General features: G+C 44.2%; 1 protein-coding gene across 1 annotated transcript in view; it reads left to right on the forward strand.

Annotated features, from left to right (window-relative positions):
• Positions 1-21,079, forward strand: part of LOC140415020 (uncharacterized) — a 132,752-nt gene that overhangs the window by 71,760 nt on the left and 39,913 nt on the right. Inside the window, exons 4-8 of the mRNA XM_072501025.1 lie at positions 1,662-3,579; positions 6,807-6,854; positions 10,144-10,262; positions 17,248-17,425; positions 20,715-20,854. Of these exons, the coding sequence (XP_072357126.1) occupies positions 1,662-3,579; positions 6,807-6,854; positions 10,144-10,262; positions 17,248-17,425; positions 20,715-20,854 (2,403 nt within the window). The remainder of the gene's footprint in view (positions 1-1,661; positions 3,580-6,806; positions 6,855-10,143; positions 10,263-17,247; positions 17,426-20,714; positions 20,855-21,079) is intronic.

Here is a 21,079-nt window from a genome sequence, read left to right on the forward strand (position 1 = left end):
GGGCGCACTTGAGGGTCCGTGTGAGAGTTTGAGGAGGTGCTGAGGTGGAGTGCGAGTTTGCGTAGGGAACTGAGGGTGTGTATGAGAGTTTGAGGAGGGAATGAGAGTCTGTGAGTTTGGTGAGGGATTGAGTATCGATGTGAATTTTGAGCAGGAATTGAAAGTGTGAATTTTGAGGAGGAATTGAAGATCTGTGTGAATTTTGAGGAGGGATTACGGGTCTGTGTGAGATTGTGGAGGGATTGAGGGTCTGTGTGAGTTTGAGGAGGAATTGAAGGTCTTTGTTGAGGAGGAATTGAAGTTCTTTGTGTATGAGAGTTTGAGGAGGGATTGAGGGTCTGTGAGTTTGAGGAGGGATTGAGGGTCTGTGTGAGTTTGAGGAGGTTTAAGGGTCTGTGAGATTGAGGAGGGATTGAGGGGCTGTGAGTTTGAGAAGGGATTGAGGGTCTGAGTTTGAGGGATTGAGGGTCTGTGTGAGTTTGCAGAGGGATTGAGGATCTGTGTAAGTTTGAGGGGGGATTGAGGATCTGTGTGAGTTTGAGGGGGCATTAAGGGTTTGTGTGAATTTGAGGGGGATTCAGGATGTGTGAAGGTTTTGAGGAGGGATTGAGGGTCTGTGAGTTTGATGAGGGATTGAGTCTCGATGTGAATTTTGAGGAGGAATTGAAGGTCTGGGAATTTTGAGGAGGAATTGAAGGTCTGTGTGAATTTTGAGGAGGGGTAGCGGGTCTGTGAGAGATTGTGGCGGGGTTGAGGGTCTGTGAGTTTGAGGAGGAATTGAAGGTCTTTGTGAGTTTGAGGATGGATTGCGGGTCTGAGAGAGTTTGAGGAGAGATTGAGGGTCTGAATGTTTTAAGGAGGGCTTGAGGGACTGAAAGCGTTTTGAGGAGGGATTCCCGTACTGGCCTCCCCGAACAGGCGCCGGAATGTGGCGACTAGGGGCATTTCACAGTAACTTCATTGAAGCCTGCTTGTGACAATAAGCGATTATTATTATATTATTATTATAAGGATCTGAGAGTACGAGGAGGGATTGAGGATCTGTGGGTTTTGAGGGAACTGAGGGTCTCTGAGAATTCTGAGGAGGGATTGAGGGTCCGTGTGAGAGTTTTGGATTGCGTGTTTGAGAGCACGAGGAGGGAGTGTGAGCCAGAGAGAGTATGAGGAGGGGTTGAGGATCTGTGAAAGTTTTGAAGAGGGATTGCGGGTCTGAGTTTTGAGGAGGGATTGAAGGCCTGAGTGAGTATGAGGGCCTGTGAGAGTTTTAAAGAGGGATTGACAGTCTGTGTGAGTTTGAGGAGGGTCTGTTGAATGTGAAGATGTTTTGTGCTTGGATTGAGCTCGCCCAGTTTCATTTCACAATGCAGCTTTACAGACAGTCACTAATACATTTATTGTCTTGAGTATTGGATGCCCCACAAATGGGAATATTTTCTTCACATGTACCTTAGAGATTCTCTGCAGAATCTCAACAGCACAGTCAGGTCTCTCCTCAGCATTTTCCTTTCTATTGAAAAAGTTCCAGGCTTTTGACATTATTCTTTCAATAAATTTAAGTGTTCTTTCTCTTTTTGATGCATTGTGTCTAGGTTGCTTGTGTCTTGAAGGTCTCTGCCACAACACTTTTTCTAAAAGCACATTGCCAATTTTATGTTTCCCAGCAAAACAAGTCTGCAGTTGGTGAGTTTTCCCGGGCCACTTCATCAAACAGGAGGCTCAGAAAGCAACAAAGAGAGTACAAGAAGAGAGGCAGTTGATAACTTTGGGACAATGAACAGCAGCAGCCAAATAGGAGCTGAAACTGCAGAGCCCCTCTTCACACGTGTGTCTTCTCATACTGTAGTGAGCCCTGACTCATCTGCCATTTCAAACAGTAGTGTGCAGCAACAAAGTAATGGAGGGCTCAGTGACACCTGGAGCGGAGTGTCAGAATCTCAAAATAGCTCTTTGGAACCGAGCGTTGCAGAATCGAAAGTTTCTCAAATATCCACTCCGAATGAAGGCAGTGTTGTGAATGGAAGCGACCTCCCTCTGTCAGGCATTCCAGCACAGTGTAACATTGCAGAAAACATTGCCAGCCAAAGCACTGTGAATTCACCTCTGTACAGTGGGAGAATTGGAAGTGATTCGGCGCAACAGCCCAGTATAGAGTCTCAAGGTCGAGGTGATGTGTTGCAGAATGTGGATTCCTCTGGACATATTCAACTGATAAATACTCTCCATCAACCGAACCCTGACCAGAATGGTCTTGTGTTTGAAAAACTTCAAACTCCAGCCACTGAGGAAAGTGTACCAGCAGCGTTGAAATTGGATCAAGTTCCTGGACCACAGCTGGTTGGAACCCCTCTTCTTAATCCTGAAAATGGGTTCCCTCAAAGCACCCCAAAATACTCTTTGGATTCATTCAAAGAAGACACTACTGAAAAACCTGGTCTCCATTCAAGAAATGCTCTTGTTCAAGACCCTGCTGAAGATTCAAAAGATTTCCAGGCTGGAAGTTCCATTGTAGTTAATCCAGAGTCTCAAGCACAGACATTCCAGTATACATCCAAGAAGACAGGACAAGAGAAAAGTGATGAGCAACGACTCCAACCATCTGGAAATCTCATTCTGGAGAATGAATTGTCTTCTACTGACTCCTTCAGTCAGAATCAAAGTGAGAAATGGCCCACAAATGTCTCAGACTACCCTGATAGTCTATCGGAAATAGATGGGTTTGTGGATGCCATTCGTAACTTGGATTCTCCCATGCTCTTGAGTCGTAACAGAAGTCCGAGAAGCCAGAGGGCACATTCTATCACTCCTCCTTTTTCCATGTTGCCTCCAATAGAAGAAGATCAAACCAATTCAAAGAATCCTCTACCTTTGTCATCAAGCGCTGAGGCACCACATCAGCAGTCGAACACTCTGGCTATTGGTAGAAAACCTTTGCCAAGCCTCCCCTCCCAACTTGTTTCACCGGTCCCTCGAAAAGATTTCTCAAAAACTCCGAAAAAAGAAAGTCTCACCCCTTTGGAGATGATGAAGATGCAACTCAAGGATAAGCCGATAATTGGCACCCAACGTGCTTCTGCAGAGAGCAGCATAGTCTTCCAAACGAGTTTTCTGGAAAAGACCAAGCTGGAGTTAAATGCAAATTCAGAAAACAAAGCAGTGCTGGGTGCAGAAAACAGGTGGTCTCGAATTAATAGCAGCATGTTGTACGCTGATTATAAAAAACCCATAGAATCCTTCTCCAGCAGGTCATTGGATCGTAACCTGAAATCAACAACTGCGAGTCCATCGACCACACCGCCAAACCTTGTACGCAGAACTCTGTCACTTGAGGATACTGGCACAAAAGAAATGGTCCCTAACCCCCTTCCAACAACAACATTCCTTGCTGGCATGTTTGAAGAGGGTTTAATGGATACCAAGATGCATAGTCTGCCCTCCAGCATCCCTGACAGGCTGATGACTGGGTACCAAAGTCTGTCAGATACTGGCAGGAATGTTCAGTTCCCCAGAATTTCTTTACCTTCTAATTTAGGTCCGCATTCAGCCAATGGATATCCAAGAAAAGCTTTTCCAGATGTGCGGGTGAGTAGAAAGTGTGCACCCTCTCTCTTCTTTTTTTTTTTTTTTCCTGACAATTCCCATTCCTGATCACCATACAGGGATTCAATGCATTTTCCTAATAATCTGCCTATTCCCATTTCCTTTTTTAAAAAAAAAAAAAAAAAAATTTTTTAGTGTACCCAATTCTTTTTCTTCCAATTAAGGGGCAATTTAGCGTGGCCAATCCACCTAGCCTGCACATCTTTGGGTTGTGGGGGTGATACCCACGCAGACACTGGGAGAATGTGCAAACTCCGCACGGATAGTGACCCTGGGCCGGGATCGAACAATTCCTGGAGGACGGTATTCAACATGTAATATATCATAAACTACTTTTTTATAAAGTATTTTTATTCCAATTTTCAACATTTTACGAGAACAAAAACACATACCCACCATATTAAACTTCCTACACAGGAAGACCCCCATCACCATCTTCCCCCTTTAAAGGTCGATGATAACCAGCTCTCCAAAATGCAAAATGAACAAACCCCAACTTTTGTGGAATCCATCACTCACCCACCCCATGGCAAATTTCATCATCTCCAGCGCCAAGAGCTCCATTAGGTCCCCTAGCCACGCCGAGGTACGGGGTAGAGAAACTGACCTCCATCCCAACAGAACCCGCCTGCGAGCAATCAGCGAGGTAAAGGCTGAAACATCTGGCCCCTCTCATCTGCAAGACTGAAACATCTGCCCCCACACTCATCTGCAACAGAGTGGCACCATCACCAGTGAACCCAACTCCAACCCCCTACACAAACCCGCCTCCATCCTTACCCACAAAGCCTCCGCTTCCCTATTCCAACCCCATACCTTCTCCGCATTCATCACCCAGTGTTAATACATCAAAGTCACTAAACAATTCGTGTTATGGAGCTGGATTTCTACATGGGTGAATATGGTCTCCAGGGGACCGGACTCTACATCTACGTATAAGACCGCCGAATGGTGCTAATTCACCCTCCGCAGCACCTCTCACCACAATCCTCTAATGCCAGTCCCAACTCCACCTCCTACTTGGCCTTTAATCCCCTCCATGGGCACCTTGTCCTCTTCTAGAATCCTCCTACAAATTGCCAAGACACCCACCTTTCCAACACCGCCCCCCCCCCCCCCCCCCCCCACTCCCCCACTGACAGCACCTCCTCCAGCAATGAGGAGGTGGGCACTATTGGAAAGGTTGGAAAAACCTGCTTTTCAAAATTCCTGCACACGCATGTACCGAAAACTCTCCTTCCGCACCAATCGAAATTTCTCCTTCAACACTTCCAAGGTCGCAAACTGCCCTCCTAGAAACAGATTCTTCATCTCCCTAATCCAGTCTCTTCACATCCCCGGAACCTCGCATCCATCCTCCCCGACTTGAAACAGTGATTCCACCTGATTGGCATCACCTTGACCCCGTTCCCAACCTAAAGTGCTGCCGGAATTGCCTCCAAATATTCAGTGTGGCCACCACCACCGGACTCCCCGAATACTTTGCCTGGAGCCAACGGAGTGGCACCATCACCAGTGAACCCAACCCCCTACACGAACCCGCCTCCATCCTTCTCCACAAAGCCTCCGCTTCTCTATTCCAACCCCATACCTTCTCTACATTCATCACCTAGTGTTAATACATCAAAGTCACTGAACAATTTGTGTTATGGGGCTGGATTTCTACATGGGTAAACGACTGCACACCAAGAACAGAACCAAAATCAATTCTAGGAAGTGGCAGACAAGCTGACAGAACATGGGGTTAGTTTTGCCTATGAAATGGCTTCATTGGATTTGGCATTATTCAATAAACACAGGAAACAAAAACAAACCAGACCGTTCATTTCTTCAGCACTCCACCAATAGGCATCCCAGAATGCCATCTACAATCTGAACTGGGCAAGGGTGTATAATGGGTAGCCAGTCAGCTACTGCTGGCTCTACTTCCCCATCAAGATTGAAAGTTTCATTTTGTGCTTTCAGGGAAGATGGGAAGAAGATAGGAATCAAAATAGAGGAAAAGAGGGGAATTATTTTGAAATTGCTCCATTTTCAGCCTGAGATCCAATCCTCCCTCAAGATGATTTTACCAATCCCATGCCACTCCATAAATTGCTACTCCACTGGCTCCATGTCCCAGCAAACTAGCTCCTAAGGCCTAGATTTCCTGTCCCAACACAAGGCCGATTGTATGTCAGATGGGCTTTAGTGCAAAAATGTTCAGATGCATTAGGATCCACTCTACCATACATTGTACATTGTCCACTGGAAAAAGTGTTATTATGCGTTGTACAATATTGAAATTCTTTTTGAGAGTGTGAAATGTTCCATTGCTTCAACTTTCTACTTTGAAGTTCAGCTCAGCCACCTGTTTCACTTTTTGACATCTTTGCCAGATGGCTAAGCTCTGGGTGTGTTCAAGGACTCTAATAAATTCTGCTCATGAGGGTTTGTTGGCACGGCTGTAAAGGATAATGTGTGCTTGTTTATTTTGACGGATTTGTGGGTTTTTCAAAGGGAAAATGTCTGGGGAAGCTGAATAGCTTCCATGTCCATTTAATGCAACCTCAGATATTAACTCTTAATTTGGCCCCATAAGTGATGGCTCCCTTCCCATACCTCATCTAAGTGACCATTCTTCAGGTATACACCTAGATAGTAAATGTTGACAGGCTCTGAAACGTATCAGCACTGAGCCCAATCCTGTCGTTCCTGCAACATACTCACTTGTGCACATTCTGTCAGGAGTCATTTGATTGTAATCAGGAACAAGAATTCTGGCTTGCCTTTTTATCCTCTTTTTTTTGAAAATCATGGCTAATTTTGTCATCTCACTCACTGCGCTGAACTCTGAGCATGCTATCAGCCACTCTTACTTTCCATTGTGTGCTCCATTCCATTGTGTGCTCCATTTTGTATTAGTTAACCAATCCAAATGATCACTTCAGGCTCTTTTGATTTCAATGATTTAACCATCAGTGAGGCTCTGTGGAGCGCTGACGCCGTTTATTAACGGCAAGTAATGGATGTTCTTTTAATTTTTTGTCTGTGTATTCAATTTTCTAGGCAAATAATTATTCTTGACATCTAAGCTAATTCTTTGATCGTGCGTGCTATAGTCACACACTCTATTTCAACCCTTACTGCACATTTGACAGGTATGTGTGTCATTCACTGAGAAACAGCTCTAATTATCAAAAATTTTATATATATATTTTGCTTTACAGAAATGTATGCCAAAGGACCAGAGAAAAATTAACCCACGACCTAGCAAGGTAAGAATTATAAATTGCATAAAAAGTTTCTTAGACCTGCTCAGTTCAAATTAAATGTACACGTTGTCTCAGTGCACTATTCCTTTATGCTAATATTTGTTGCTTCTTTCATTGATGCTACAAGGATCAGTGGCCCTTGGAGATTTCATCTGATGACCCTCTATGGGCCCCAGTGACACCATGCAAACCCTCTTCGCTGTGTTGAAACCCAGTCTCAGCACCTATTTTCTATTCTGGCTCGGCCTTTCCCAGGAACTTGCCTTTCCCCCTGCAACACCCTTCTGATCATCTTCCTTCCATAGTTCAGGACCTGTTTTAAAAAAATTTTAAAAATCAACTCTCATAATCTTTACAATCTCTGGATTACTCATCCACTGACATTACCCCTACCCCAGCATCTTCCCTGGAGCAATTCGATCAATGAAATTCTTCTGAACTCCATGAAGGTTGTCGGAATCTTGGAGAGAGTGGAGAGGACATTTACCAAAATGATGCCCTGGGACGAGGGACTTCAGTTACATGCAGGAACTGGAGAAACTAGGATTGTTCTCCTTAGAGCAGATAAGGGAATATTTAAGATAAATGTTGAAAATAACAAACGGCTTTGATAGAGTAAGACGTTTCCACTGTTAGAAGTCTTAGGAACCAGACGACACAGATATATTGTAATTGCCAAAAGAGTCAGAGGGAAGACTAGGAGAATGCTTTTTATGAATAGGTCATAATGATCTGGAATATGATGCCTGAAAGAATGGCAGGAGCAGTATTAGCAATAACATTCAAGGAAGAATTGGGATAAATACTTGGGAGAAAGTTTCAAGGCTTTTAGAAATGGAGAAGGGCAATGGGACAAGTTCAAAGAGCTGGAGCAGGCAGAATGGGTCAAATGGTCTCTTCCTGTGTTGTAAGATTTTATGAGTGAAATAAATGGCAACGAGGATGAAACTTGAAGCTGAATCGGGAAATGCGAAACATTAGTATTTGTTAAAGAGTTTCTATTTTATACAGCCCATGGGCAATTGAAGTTTATCAAAATGAAGCATAGTTCCTTTCACCCACTCAGGACTTCCCAAGTGTCATCACTTTGTCTACTCACTGTTATTTTGTGGATAAACATGGTAAACCAGTTTGCACACGTCAAGGTCCCATGTATAGTGGTGAAGCAAATCAGCAGCCAACATTTTGAAGGAGGGGGGTTTGTCTCATCAACAGGAGGTCAATTTTGTTCTTTTTTCGATCGTGTCTTGGGAATGTTTTGCCTCCACTGAATCAGGCAGGTGTTCAACTCCTTGTAGCCAGTTGGCGAAGGAGATGAAACCAACAACTTCTTAAAAAAAATGAGTAGTGTAGCTAAAAAAAATGGAGCCAGATGAATGCTACTTCCATGCCTCTCAAGTCCTGGAATGGCTCTTGAACCCATTCACCTTCCAACCACAGGAAGGTGAGCTCCTCCAGTCAACCAGGAATGATGAGGAATGAAATCTGCAGGCAAAAACTTCACATCTCATGAACCTTTATCTTGTATAACAACCTTTTATATCGCTCCATATCGAATGCCTTTTTGGAAATCCAAATGTACTACTTCTAGAGTCATGGGACGAGATTCTCTGGCCTCCCAGTGGCGTGTTTCTCAGCGCCGGTAGTCGGATTGCCATTGGTCGGCAGCAGGATCTTCTGGTTCCGTAGCCATTGATGGAATTTCCCATTGGATCCACCCTAAGCCACCGAGAATCCCAGAAGATCCTGCTGGCTTGAAGAGCCGGAAGATCTCGCCCATCGTGACTGCACCGGTCATCAAGCACCTATCTATTCTAATCCCATTTTCCAGCACTTAGTCCGTAGCCTTGTATGCTATGGCATTTCAAGTGCTCATCGAAATGCTTCTTAAATGTTGTAATTTCCCCGTCAAATATGCTGTTAGTTAAATGCTCAAAAAACTCCAGTAAATTTGTTGAATATTTCAAATACAATTTGCCTTTCCTAAAACCATGTTGACCCTGCCTAATCATGGTTTTCCAAGAGCGTTGGTAAACCTGCTTAATATTGGATTACAGCATTTTCAACATGACAGATGTCAGGCTAACTGGCCTATAGTTTCCTGTCTTCTATCTGCTTTCTTGAATACTGGTATTACATTTGCCACCTTGCAATCCATTGGGACCATTCTAGGATCCAAGCAATTTTGAAAGATCACAACCATGAATGCACTATCATGGCAACCATCTCTTTTTGACCCTTAGATGTCGGGTCCATAAGATTAGTCAGCTCATAATCCCATTATTTTCTCCAGTACTTTAACTCTATTGATATTAATTAGTTTACATTCTTCACTTTCATGAGCCACTAGGTTCCTCACTTTTTTGGTTTGTGTTTTGTATCTTCTTTTGTGAAGATTGTCTAATACCTCTGTTACTTTCTCATTTTCCACTATACTTTCCCCTGTTTCAGCTTCTAAGGGACCAACTTTGCTTTTGTTACTCGCTTGCATTTTGCATACTTGCAAAACATCCGTCTGTTTTCATATTTATTGCTAATTTAACTCTTGTTCATTGTCTTCCCTTTCATACATTTTTTTGATTATTCTTTGCTAGCTTCTAAAATTCTCCCAATCCTCAGGCTTATTACTATCCTTTGCAATGTTAGAAGCTGCATGTCTCATGCCACATAATAATCTTTATTAGTGTTACAAGTAGGCTTACATTAACACTGCAATGAAGTTACTCTGAAAATCCCCTAATCGTCACACTCCAGCGCCTGTTAGGGTACACTGAGGGAGAATTCAGAATGTCCAATTCACCTAACAGCACGTCTTTCGGGAGCGCCCGGAAGAAACCCACGCAGACACACCGAGAATGTGTAGACTCCGCACAAATAATGACCCAAGCCGAGAATCGAACCTGGGTCCCTGGTGCTGTGAAGCAACAGTGCTAACCAGTGTGCTACCGTACCACCCATGTGGTTAAGGCAAGCACCACAAATGCATCTAAGGGGCATCTAGATGATTACACGAGTAAGAAATAAATAAGAGATATGTTGATGAGGTTAAAATGGACAAGGGTGGGAGTAAGCTCACATGGAGTATAAACACTGATCCAGAGTAGTTGGGTTGAATTACTTATTTATGTACCATAAATTTTATATAACTCTCCATTGTTTGCGATGCGCAAAGACACACAAACTTGTCCGTACGTGGGTGATGAAACCTGTAACTGGTCCTGTCTGTGGAGAAGATCAATTCCTTTTAATTCTGACTTGTTTTCTTTTCAACCTCCCATTGCTCATGATTTAGATCATCATTTACGACAAGCCAAACTTCTCTGGTTATCAAAGAGAAATTAGTTGTGATGTGTCTGATTGCTCTTCATGGCCGTTTCCTGCCATCATTTCAGTTAGAGTTATTCGAGGATGGTAAGTGCCAAACAAACACTTCACAATTGATCACTGTCATGTTGTATATTTTGGGGGAGGGGGTATGTTAACTGTTAATCTTGTAGCTCCACCATTTTTTGTTTCTCCCCTTCCCCCTCTCTTGTTTTAAAAAAATAAAAAAAAAAAAATGTTTTTTAAATTCATTGTTAAATTTAAGGGGGTTAAATTGTGGTATACAACACTCATTTCTCAAGTACCACACAGCCTTCTAAGGCTCCACCATAATGGGTTAGACGTGTTGCCATAGCTGACCTCAAAGTGAACTGCTTGCCATATTACAAAAGGATAAATGAGGTGTCCTTGATTCAGCGCACTGCAGTCATTAGGCAATCTGCATATGAAAGTAAGGAATCAGGTTTTCACTGCAACAACTGTTGTTGCATCCTCACACAGCCTTGGCTTCACTATGATGGGATCTGAAACCCAATGCTCAGAGCTCCTTGGACCTCCATTGTATGTGCACCGGGGAATAAAGCTACATGGGTTCAATCAATAGGTTGTATTCCCCAATCATGCTCCTGCATTTTTGCTCTCATATGTTTAATCAATGTTTTGAAGATATTCAGATGGACAGAGGGTAGATGAAAATAAATTATTTCTGCCAGTTGAGGATTTTGGATAGGGCGCAGAGTCACCAAGTTAGAGGGGGGCCTTTCAGGAAACACTTCACACAAAGGGTGGTCAAAGTTTGGAGCTCTCTTCTCCAATTGGAAGATTATGCTAGCTCAGTTGTTAATTTTAAAACAAAGTGTTTGGGGTAAAAAGGCAGGTATCTGGTGCTGCGTCAGTCACCATTACATTCCAGAGGATCCCGGTGTGCTGTACCGAGTAAATATCAATCCCTTTCAGCGAGGTAATGGAAATTTGCTGAAGGAGAGAGAAACCGATATAGAATTCCAAATGTTCAGTAAATGTTAAAGGGTCATCTAATGGCACAACGAATGTCATTCTTGGATCATAGGCCTATCATTGTACAAGGAATTTCAGTCTGTTTTTTGATCAATGGCTGCTGAGATTTACAACATTGTGAAGAACACAATCATGTTAATTATATCTTCGGTTAACACTCCCTCCAGGATTGTTCTGGAGTCGCCAGGAATCAAAGAGGATTCTTCAGAATGCTGCTGCAAGTAAAACCCAGGAGAAAAATAATAGGGTTTTAAAAAAATATATATATTTTTTCATTTTCTTTCAACACTTCGGTTTATTAATTTCAAAAATTTGGGAGATGGAAAAAGCAGTGTTAGTTGTGTTATGTTATTGCGATTAACAATGATCTTAAGTGTGTTCTCTACTAATCTGCCTCCAGTAACTCAGTCTATTCTGCTAACTATACAAGCTTGCTCTCGACCATGTGCTAGGGTGTGATATTGCTGATAATCAACCCTGTCCTGCTCTCTTGGTTTCTGTCGTTGGAAGAGGCCGCACCTGTGTGCCTTGTCCTTTTTATATGGGTCGTGTAGTGCCCCCTTGTGGTATGCCACCTCTGGATGTCCTGATTACCCATTGGTTTTGTCCTGTTCTAATGACGCATTGGTTGCGTGTCTGCCTGCCATGACATCTCTGGTGCTCCCTCTAGTGGTTACTTAGTTGTAGTGTATTTACATTAACCCCTTGTGTATGCACAGTGATTCATATCATTACATCCCCCCCTTTCTTCGTGTTACATATTTTCTGTACTTTGTTAAAGAAAATTGTACAAATCAGGTACATGAATGATGACATGTACAAGTTGTGATGATATTGATGATTATACAATACCAATTAATACCTATGAGTCCAATCTTATGAATTTGTATGGTTGAGTTGCTTTCTTCTTCTGTTGTTGAAGTGGTGATGTTGATGTTGTAATTTCTTTGTGAACATTGTGTTTAAGTAACCAAGAAGTCATCATGAGGTGTTCGAATGGTCGAATCACTTCATTGTCTGATTTCAACTTTTTTGTTTCTGCTTGTGGTCACGATTCTGTATGTTATCTTTCCTGAAAGCTGGTTTGCTTGTTTGTAGTGGAGCAAACGTGAATTGGTGAGATTCGGTGTTATGCCATGGTATGTTTGTACTCTTGCCATTGTTTTGAGCTGTGCTGTTACATTGTCCTTCATGTGCAGAGTTGTACCATGTCATACAAGTTGTTGTTTTATTGTTGTTTTTGACGTGCTTGTCGTGCTCAATGACTGTTCCGTGTGGATAATTCGAGTCATTCTCAAAGTTACTTGTGTCAGTGTCCTTTGTGGTATCTGATGCTTCATTGAGCGTTTCTTCTTGAGGATTGTGAGAATGACCGGATGTTGCATTGATCTTGGTGACATCACTCCTTTGTGGTTGATGTGATTCCTCTTTGATTTCTTGGTGCTCCTCTTCTGGAGTCGTTACTGGTTCACTTGAATCATCATTGGTTTCTTGATGCTCCTCGTCTGGAGTTAAAATCTTCAAGATTTCATTTTCTTGTGGATAGGCTCGAGTGGGTGAGGTGTTAATTGACGTGGTCTCACTGGACTCAAGAGTAGTTTCACTTTGATTGTTGAGTGTAGGCTTATCTCGATGTGTCGGTAGGACACTGTCAGGTGGCAGGACCCCAGTGCCTTAATTGCGTTGCCAGTGTAGTCCTGGAGTTTGCAGGCAGCTGGAAGGAGCTTGGGAGCCGCCTTGATTCCCGTGAAGTCCGACTGCGAGATCAGGTTGGCGGAGGCACGTGTGTGCAGTTTGAACTGGATGGGGCATTGGTTGACATCCATCATTGCATTCCATTCGTCCTTGAAATCCACGGCAAGGATTGATGGGACTTGCAATGCGCCCGGTGTGGCGTATTCACACTTCGTGATGATGCATACTCGGTATGCGTTATCTAGGTAGTCATTGTCTGGATCTGTAGCACTGCCTTGATCAGGGTCATGCGTTTGGTGTCGCACACTCCTGATGCCAACGGAGTCATTCAGTACTCGCTGTATGGCATCGTTTTCTTCTTGTTCAATGAACAAATCATCTTCTTTGGTTTCGGATTTGTCATTGTGCTCTTCACTTCGGGTGGTGCAAACTGCTTGTTCCAGGATGCTGTGGAGGTTATTTTCAACGTCTGGTAGAAATTCAGGCATTGTTCTGTCTTTCGAGGTGATGGAATTGTGTTTTGTAGCTTTAAAACTCTTCCTTTTAATTTTCGGACATTTCCCCCTTAAGTGGGCGTGGTCCGGGGCCTCTGGCGTCATGACGCTCATGACGTCATGCGTAGGACTCAATTGCGCATGTGCACGCCGAGGTTCCTTTACTGTGCGCTCTTTTCGCAACTGCGCATGCGCGGCTTCTCGCGCATGTGCAAAGCACTGGTTTGCGTCTTTTAGGGAAGTGCGCATGTGAGGACTGATCAGACTGCACACGCGCAAGATGGCTGCCATTCAAAACTGCCGTCTTCTTCTGTTTCAACCCTGCCTCGTGGTGAGTATTCGTGCCATTTTAATCGATTTTGTTCGTGTCCACCTCACAGTGGCTGTCGAATTTGTCCAGGATGGTCTGGTATTTCGTTTTGTCCTGCCCTTTTGAGTATTGAAAAGAGTTTAAGATCTCTGTCGCATGTTCACCCGCAATGGTGAGTAGAAGAGTGTTAAATGAGCTGGCTAGGGAAATTGTAAACTCACTAGTGATAATTTATCAAAATTCACTAGACTCTGGGGTGGTCCCAGAGGATTGGAAAGTAGCAAACGTGACACCACTGTTTAAAAAAGGAGGTCGACAGAAAGCGGGTAATTACAGGCCAGTCAGCTTAACTTCGGTTGTAGGGAAAATGCTGGAATCTATCATTAAGGAGGAAATAGCGGGGCACCTGGAGGGAAATTGTACCATTGGGCAGACGCAGCATGGGTTCATAAAGGGTAGGTTGTGTCTGACTAATTTTGTAGAATTTTTTGAGGACGTTACCAGTGCAGTAGATAAAGGGGAGCCAATGGATGTGGTATATCTGGATTTCCAGAAAGCTTTTGACAAGGTGCCACACAAAAGGTTGCTGCATAAACTAAAGATGCATGGCATTGAGGGTAAAGTGGTAGCATGGGTAGAGGATTGGTTAACTAACAGAAAGCAGAGAGTGGGGATAAATGGGTGTTTCTCTGGTTGGCAACCTGTAACTAGTGGGGTCCCTCAAGGATCAGTGTTGGGCCCGCAGTTGTTCACAATTTACATAGATGATTTGGAGTTGGGGACCAAGTGCAATGTGGCAAAGTTTGCAGACAACACTAAGATGAGTGGGAAAGAAAAACGTGCAGAGGATACCGGAAGTCTGCAGAAGGATTTGGATAGGTTAGGTGAATGGGCTAGGGTCTGGCAGATGGAATTCAATGTTGCCAAGTGTGAGGCTATCCATTTTGGGAGGAATAACAGCAGAATGGATTATTATTTAAACGATAAGATGTTAAAACATGCTGCTGTGCAGAGGGACCTGGGTGTGCTGGTGCACGAGTCGCAAAAAGTTGGTGTGCAGGTGCAACAGGTGATTAAGAAGGCTAATCGAGTTTTGTCTTTCATTGCTAGAGGGATGGAGTTCAAGACTAGGGAGGTTATGCGGCAATTGTATAAGGTGTTGGTGAGGCCACATCTGGAGTATTGTGTTCAGTTTTGGTCTCCTTACCTGAGAAAGGACATATTGGCACTGGAGGGAGTGCAGAGGAGATTCACTAGGTTGATCCCAGAGTTGAGGGGATTAGATTATGACGAGAGGTTGAGTAGACTGGGACTGTACTCATTGGAGTTTAGAAACATATAAAATTATGAAGGGAATAGATAGGATAGCTGCGGGCAGGTTGTTTCCACTGGTCGGGGAAAGCAGAACTAGGGGGCATAGCCTCAAAATAAGGGGAAGTAGATTTAGGACCGAGTTTAGGAGGAACCTCTTCACCCAAAGGGTTGTGAATCTCTGGAATTCCTTGCCCAGTGAAGCAGTTGAGGCTCCTTCTTTAAACGTTTTTAAGAAAAAGATAGATACCTTTCTAAAGAATAAAGGGATTCGGGGATATGGTGTACGGGCCGGAGAGTGGAGCTGAGTCCACAAAGATCAGCCATGATCTCATTGAATGGCGGAGCAGGCTCGAGGGGCCAGATGGCCTACTCCTGTTCCTAGTTCTTATGTTCTTATTAAGAGCTATCTTCCGAGCATCGGTTGCTCCATTCCGGTCTGATGCTTCCATGTATTGTTGGAATTTTTGTTTGAATGAATGCCAGCTAGCACTATGATTGCCAGTGGTCCTGAGTTAATGAGGAGCCTGAATCTTGTCCATCGTGCCTGATTTCGGTTGCCGGTTGTCTCTAACCTTGCTGAGTTGAACTAGGGAGATTGAGCAGTCACTCCTGTACCATGTTGTGTTATGTTATTGCTAGTATCATAAGCTGCCACTTGATGTAGGCTCTGTTGAAAGATGCTCCAGACTCGGAGATAAGTTTTTAACGTATTTATTGAACGATTAACAAAGCTCTTAAATGAGTTCAACACTCTACTACTCGATGGGCCGAATGGCCTCCTTCTGCACTGTAAATTCTATGAAATAATCTGCCTCTAGTAACTCAGTCTATTCTGCTAACTATACAAGCTTGCTCTTGTCATGTGAGAGTACCTTTAAGAAATAGATGTTTAAGCAATGTACCTTTTAAGGAATGGAGTTGATCATATTACTGAAGTGATCTCAGAGGTTGGGGGGAGCTGAGCTCACTCCTGCTTTTGGTTTCAGTTTTGCTAAGAGCAGCTCAAAAGTGCCTGGCTGTTTTGCTGTGAGTAGCTTAAAAGGAGACAGCCAGTTTGAGACAGCAGCTTGAGAAGTTCTGGTTTGCTGTGAGCTGCTTGAAGGGAGAAAGCCAGTTTGAAAAAGCAGCTTGGGTGTGTCTGTGTGTTTCCAGAGAACTGCAGGAAGAAAAGCAAGGTGCTGGAACTGAAGTCAACCAAGCTGATATATCTCTGCCATAAAACAGAAAATATATATATTCTGTGACCTGGTGTGTTACTGCTTTGAAGGTTTAAAGCCTTTTGGATGGTGGAAGGAACATTTTGAGGGATTATTTAGTGTTGTATTATTTTCGGGGTTATCTTTGAGGTAAGGGGTGTTGAGAGATCCAATGTTTATTTAATAGGTTAATTTGAGTTCATGGAATTAACATTGTTTTGTTTTAAAAACCACGTGTCTATAATTGTAATATCACACCCGGGGAACAAACCGAATGCTTCAAAAGAAACAATCCATTAAAGGGAGAGGTTGGTTGAACTCCATGATACATTTTGGGGTTCTGAAAACAACTTGCCCATAACACTCTTGACCACGTGCTAGGGTGTGATGTTGCTGATAATCAACCCTGTCCTGCTCTCTTGGTTTCTGCTGGTGGAAGAGGCAGAGCCTGTGTGCCTTGTCCTTATTATATGGATTGTGTAGTGCCCCCTTGTGGTAATGCCACCTCTGGGTGTCCTGGTTACCCATTGGTTGTGTCCTGTTCTAATGACCCACTGGTTGTGTGTCTGCCTGCCATGACATCTCTGGTGCTCCCTCTAGTGGTTACTTAGTTGTAGTATATTTACATTAACCCCTTGTGTATATACAGTGATGCATATCACTACATTAGTCACAGTCAGGTAATTAACCAGGGGAAGATGGGATGACCGTGAGATGAACGGCCAATGGCGGAGGGGGGCGGTTGCTGGTGGCAGGCGGTCACGTGATTTAAAAATACATCCAATCAAAGTTGGGAATGCAACTTATACACAACCTACTCCCCCCCCCGCCCCCCCCCCCCCCCCCCCTTTCCCTCTCGCAAAGCAATGAAAGATGAACAGAGAAGTGGAATAAGTGATTGCATTTATATTGGATCCCATCACTGGGGGGGGGCGGTGAGGGGGGGGGGGGGGTTGTCGGGTCGGGGGTCATGTGATTGTCAAACGAAACATTTGACAATATAAATAGCTAACTAAAGCCTTTGGCCTTGTTTTGATCATCTTCAGCTGGGTGGCCTACGAGAAGCCAGATTATAAAGGGAAGAAGTTCATATTTGGAGAGGAGGATATAGAGTTGGAAGATCCCTGGTCAGAGGAAGTTGGTGAAGAAGAGACTGAAGACCCTGACTCTGAGCCACCTCCTACCAAACCCATCATCATCGGCTCCCTCAAGAGAGCAGTAAGGGTAAGAGAAGCATGAAAACTGATTTATTTTGTGTGGTTTTTTTTTAATTCTCAAAAAATGAGTATGATTGGCAAGGCCATAATTATTGGCCATTCTTAGACGTGGCAGACCGTGTCCTGAACCACTGCAACTTGCTTATTCTTTGCATCATTTTGGCACAACCAAACAACTTGCTTTATCACTTCGGAAATCATTTACCTTCAATCGCAACCATGGGTACAGATAGTAGGTTCTCATCCCTAAAGAGACATGACTGAGTCAGTAAGGTTTTTATAACTATCCAATCGTTTCATGGAGGTTTTACAATCACCAATTCTATGGATTGGGTCCGGATGATTAAGGAACTCTTTAAAAATGGCGGGTAGCTCCTGATTCCTGGCCTGTAGTGGATGGGTGAGGGTGGTCATAGTTTGGAATCAGGAGCATGAGGAACATAGGGGTGGATAGGGAGCATAGCTTGGCATGAGATTATGAGGAACCATAAGAGGGGTTGGTAGGGGTCATGAGGTGGCACAGATGGGGCATGGGGGTGAGGGGGTAGGAGGGCCTTTGAGTGTTTTTATGTCAACTGAGGCTGGTCGGGCGGCACGGTCTTGCAGTTCTTAAGAGGGTGCGCCCTGATACCTGCATGGCTTGGGTGTTGGGGGGGGCGGTGGTTGCTCCCGATACTGCCATGTTGGGGGTAGTCGCTCCAATGCTTTTGGTGGGGGTCCTTCGTGTCCTTGGGGGGGGGGGGGGGTAAGTATATTTTCAGTGCAGATTGTGGCACCGTTAAAGGTGGCTGATCTCTATGGAGCCAGCCTTGCCCACTCTGTCAGGCCCCGCCCCACCAGAGTGGCAACATGAACCATGCACAGAGTGCCAGAAAAAAAAATCTGGTTTGAAAACTCAGCTGTGCATCTGGAGAGATAAACACCAGTTTCTAGTCTGTGTCTGGCTGATAAATTTGGTCAAATTCGCCCTGACCCACATTAGGGGATATCAGGACAGGTCTCCAAAAATGCTTGGTCAAAGAGGAAGGTTTTAGGACTGACTTGAAAGCGATGGGGCAGGTTGAGAGACCTGGAGAAGGAATTCCAGAACTTGAGACATAGGCAGTTGAGGGCATGGCAGCCAATGGTAGAGTGATTAAAATTGGGGATGCTCAAGAGTCCAGAATTCGAGGAACACAGCGATCTCTGAGGATTTTGTGCTGGAGGTAGGGAGGGGCATAACAAACATGAGGCAAATTGGGAGTGAAGAGGAAGCATTTTTATGTCCAAGCTCGTGGCAGACTTGATTCCTCTCTCCAAAAGGTAGGTGCTGAGGGTCAATGGAAAATTTCAAATCTGTGAGTGATAGATTTCTGATGGATGTTGAGGGATATGGAATAAGGCAAGTAAATGGTGTTCCGATGTAGATCTACCATGATCTAACTGAATGGAAGAAAAAGCTCGAGGAGCTGAATGGCTGACTGAGTTCCTACGACATTTGATTTTTGAGTTGTCTTAACTATTTCACATGAGACCGATGATGCCCATAAGGGAGCAGGACACTGGGGGCTGAGCGAGGCCAGTATGCTAGAGAGTGGGACTGAGCAATACACAGTTGACGAACACCATCCAGCACAATAGCTAACTTGGAATGAACACAACCTCCCTTCACTTCAATTCCCAAACTGCAGCTAAACCTTCTAGTCTGTCTGTCTGCCTGTCTATTTATCTTCCAATTAAGGGGCAATTTAGCTTGGCCAATCCACAAACCCTGCACATCTTTGGGTTGTGGGGGTGAGACCCATCAGACTCGGGGAGATTTGCAAACTCCACACGGACAGTGACCTGGGGCCCAGATCGAACCTGGGTCCTTGGCCCTGTGAGACAGCAGTGCTAACCACTGCGCCACTATGTTGCCCTGTCCCAACGTTTTTTAATTATTTTATGGGATATGGGCATTGCTGGCTAGGCCAGCATTTAGTGTCCATCCCTAATTTCCTTTGAGATGTTGGTAGTGAGCTGCCTCTTGAACCGCTGCAGTCCCTGAGTTGTAGATACACCCACAGTGCTGTTGAGAAGGGAGTTCCAAGATTGTGATCCAGCAACAGTGAAGGAACAGCGATATATTTCCAGGTTAGGATGGTGAGTGGCTTGGAGGGGAACTTCCAGGACGTGGCGTTCCCATGTGTCTGTTGACCTTGCCCTTCTCGATGATAATGGTCATAGATTTGGAAGGTGCTGCCGAAGGAGCCTTGGTGAGTTCCTGCAGTGCATTTTGTAGATGGTACACACTGCTAACACTGTGCGTCGGTGGTGGAGGGGTGAATGTTTGTGAAAAAGTGGGTGGCACAGTGGTTAGCACTGCTGCCTACGGCACTGAGAACCTGGGTTTGATCCCGGCACTGGGTCACCCGTGTCTGTGTGGGTCTCACCCCCACAACCCAAAGATGTGCAGGGCAGGTGGATTGGCCACGCTAAATTGTTCCTTAATTGGAAAAAAAAGATTGGTTATTCTAAATTTTGAAAAAATGTTTGTGAAAAGGGTGCCATTCAAGGGTTAGTACAGGACCCCTATTGGAGTATTGTTCAAAAGTGCATAAAATCTGGCTGCCCTCTTGCAGTGGGACTTGAATTTGGGAATCTGCAAAAGCACATCCCCAAACTACGGTTATGAGATAACAACCTGCATTTGTATAGCATCTTTAACAATGTAAAATATTGTGCAGTAATCGGGCACAAACTCACATCGAAATACGAAGACTGGTGACGCGAGGTTTTTCCAAAGAGGCAGAATTTAAGGAATGTCCATTCAGGGGTGATCTCTGGAAGAATTTCTTCACACTAATGATTGAGAAAATCTGGAACGTTCCCCACCACCCAAAAAGTTGTTGACGCTAAGGGTCAGCTGAAAAATTTAAAACCGAGATTGATAGATTATTGTTAGGCAAGTTTTCAGGGTTATGAATCCGAGGCATGGAGATGGATGAAGGTACAAATCTGAATGGCAGCAGATCTGAAGGGCCGAATGGCCTCCTCCTACTTGTATGGCGAAGAATGTTGATAGCAGTTAGTGCACAGAGGAACGTTACCTCTCTCTCTCTCTCTCTCTCTCTCTCGTTAGATTTCATTGTAAAATTAGATTGAATGGTCTCCTCCTGTTTCTATGTTTTTGCAGAGTGGTGTAAGAGATGTACACATTGACATGCAGCATTGTAACCAGAGGAAGGTCGACCAGGAGGTGATCATTCACTTCTGATTGAGCTTCATTAATCAGAGCAATTCCGTGACTCATCGTTTTTTTGCTTGCACTTTTTCAGGACTACACCAGACCACAAATATCTCTGTTCTCAGATGCCAATGGTGAGGGGAAGAAGATGTCATTTTATGGTGAATCCGAGGATATTCGGATATATGGGTATCCCCCAAGAGTAACCTCAGTCGTTGTGAATTCTGGACTGTGAGTCTCTCGGCACTCTTGTTATTAAAGGGTCTCATTGGATGAGTATTGATGGCTCAAGTTGGTTTAACTGTGCACCAAGTGAGACACTGAATACTTGTTCCTACTTGTTTGTATCTTCTCTCATTCCTACGAGTATCCCTTATGCCATACACTATCCTGTATCACCCGAACATATGTCCATGCCATTGAGATGTGTGCGGGCAGTGGGAGCAAAGGAAAAAA

This window comes from Scyliorhinus torazame, chromosome 1 (genome assembly GCF_047496885.1).
Source record: "Scyliorhinus torazame isolate Kashiwa2021f chromosome 1, sScyTor2.1, whole genome shotgun sequence".
Taxonomy (NCBI): Eukaryota; Metazoa; Chordata; class Chondrichthyes; order Carcharhiniformes; family Scyliorhinidae; genus Scyliorhinus; species Scyliorhinus torazame.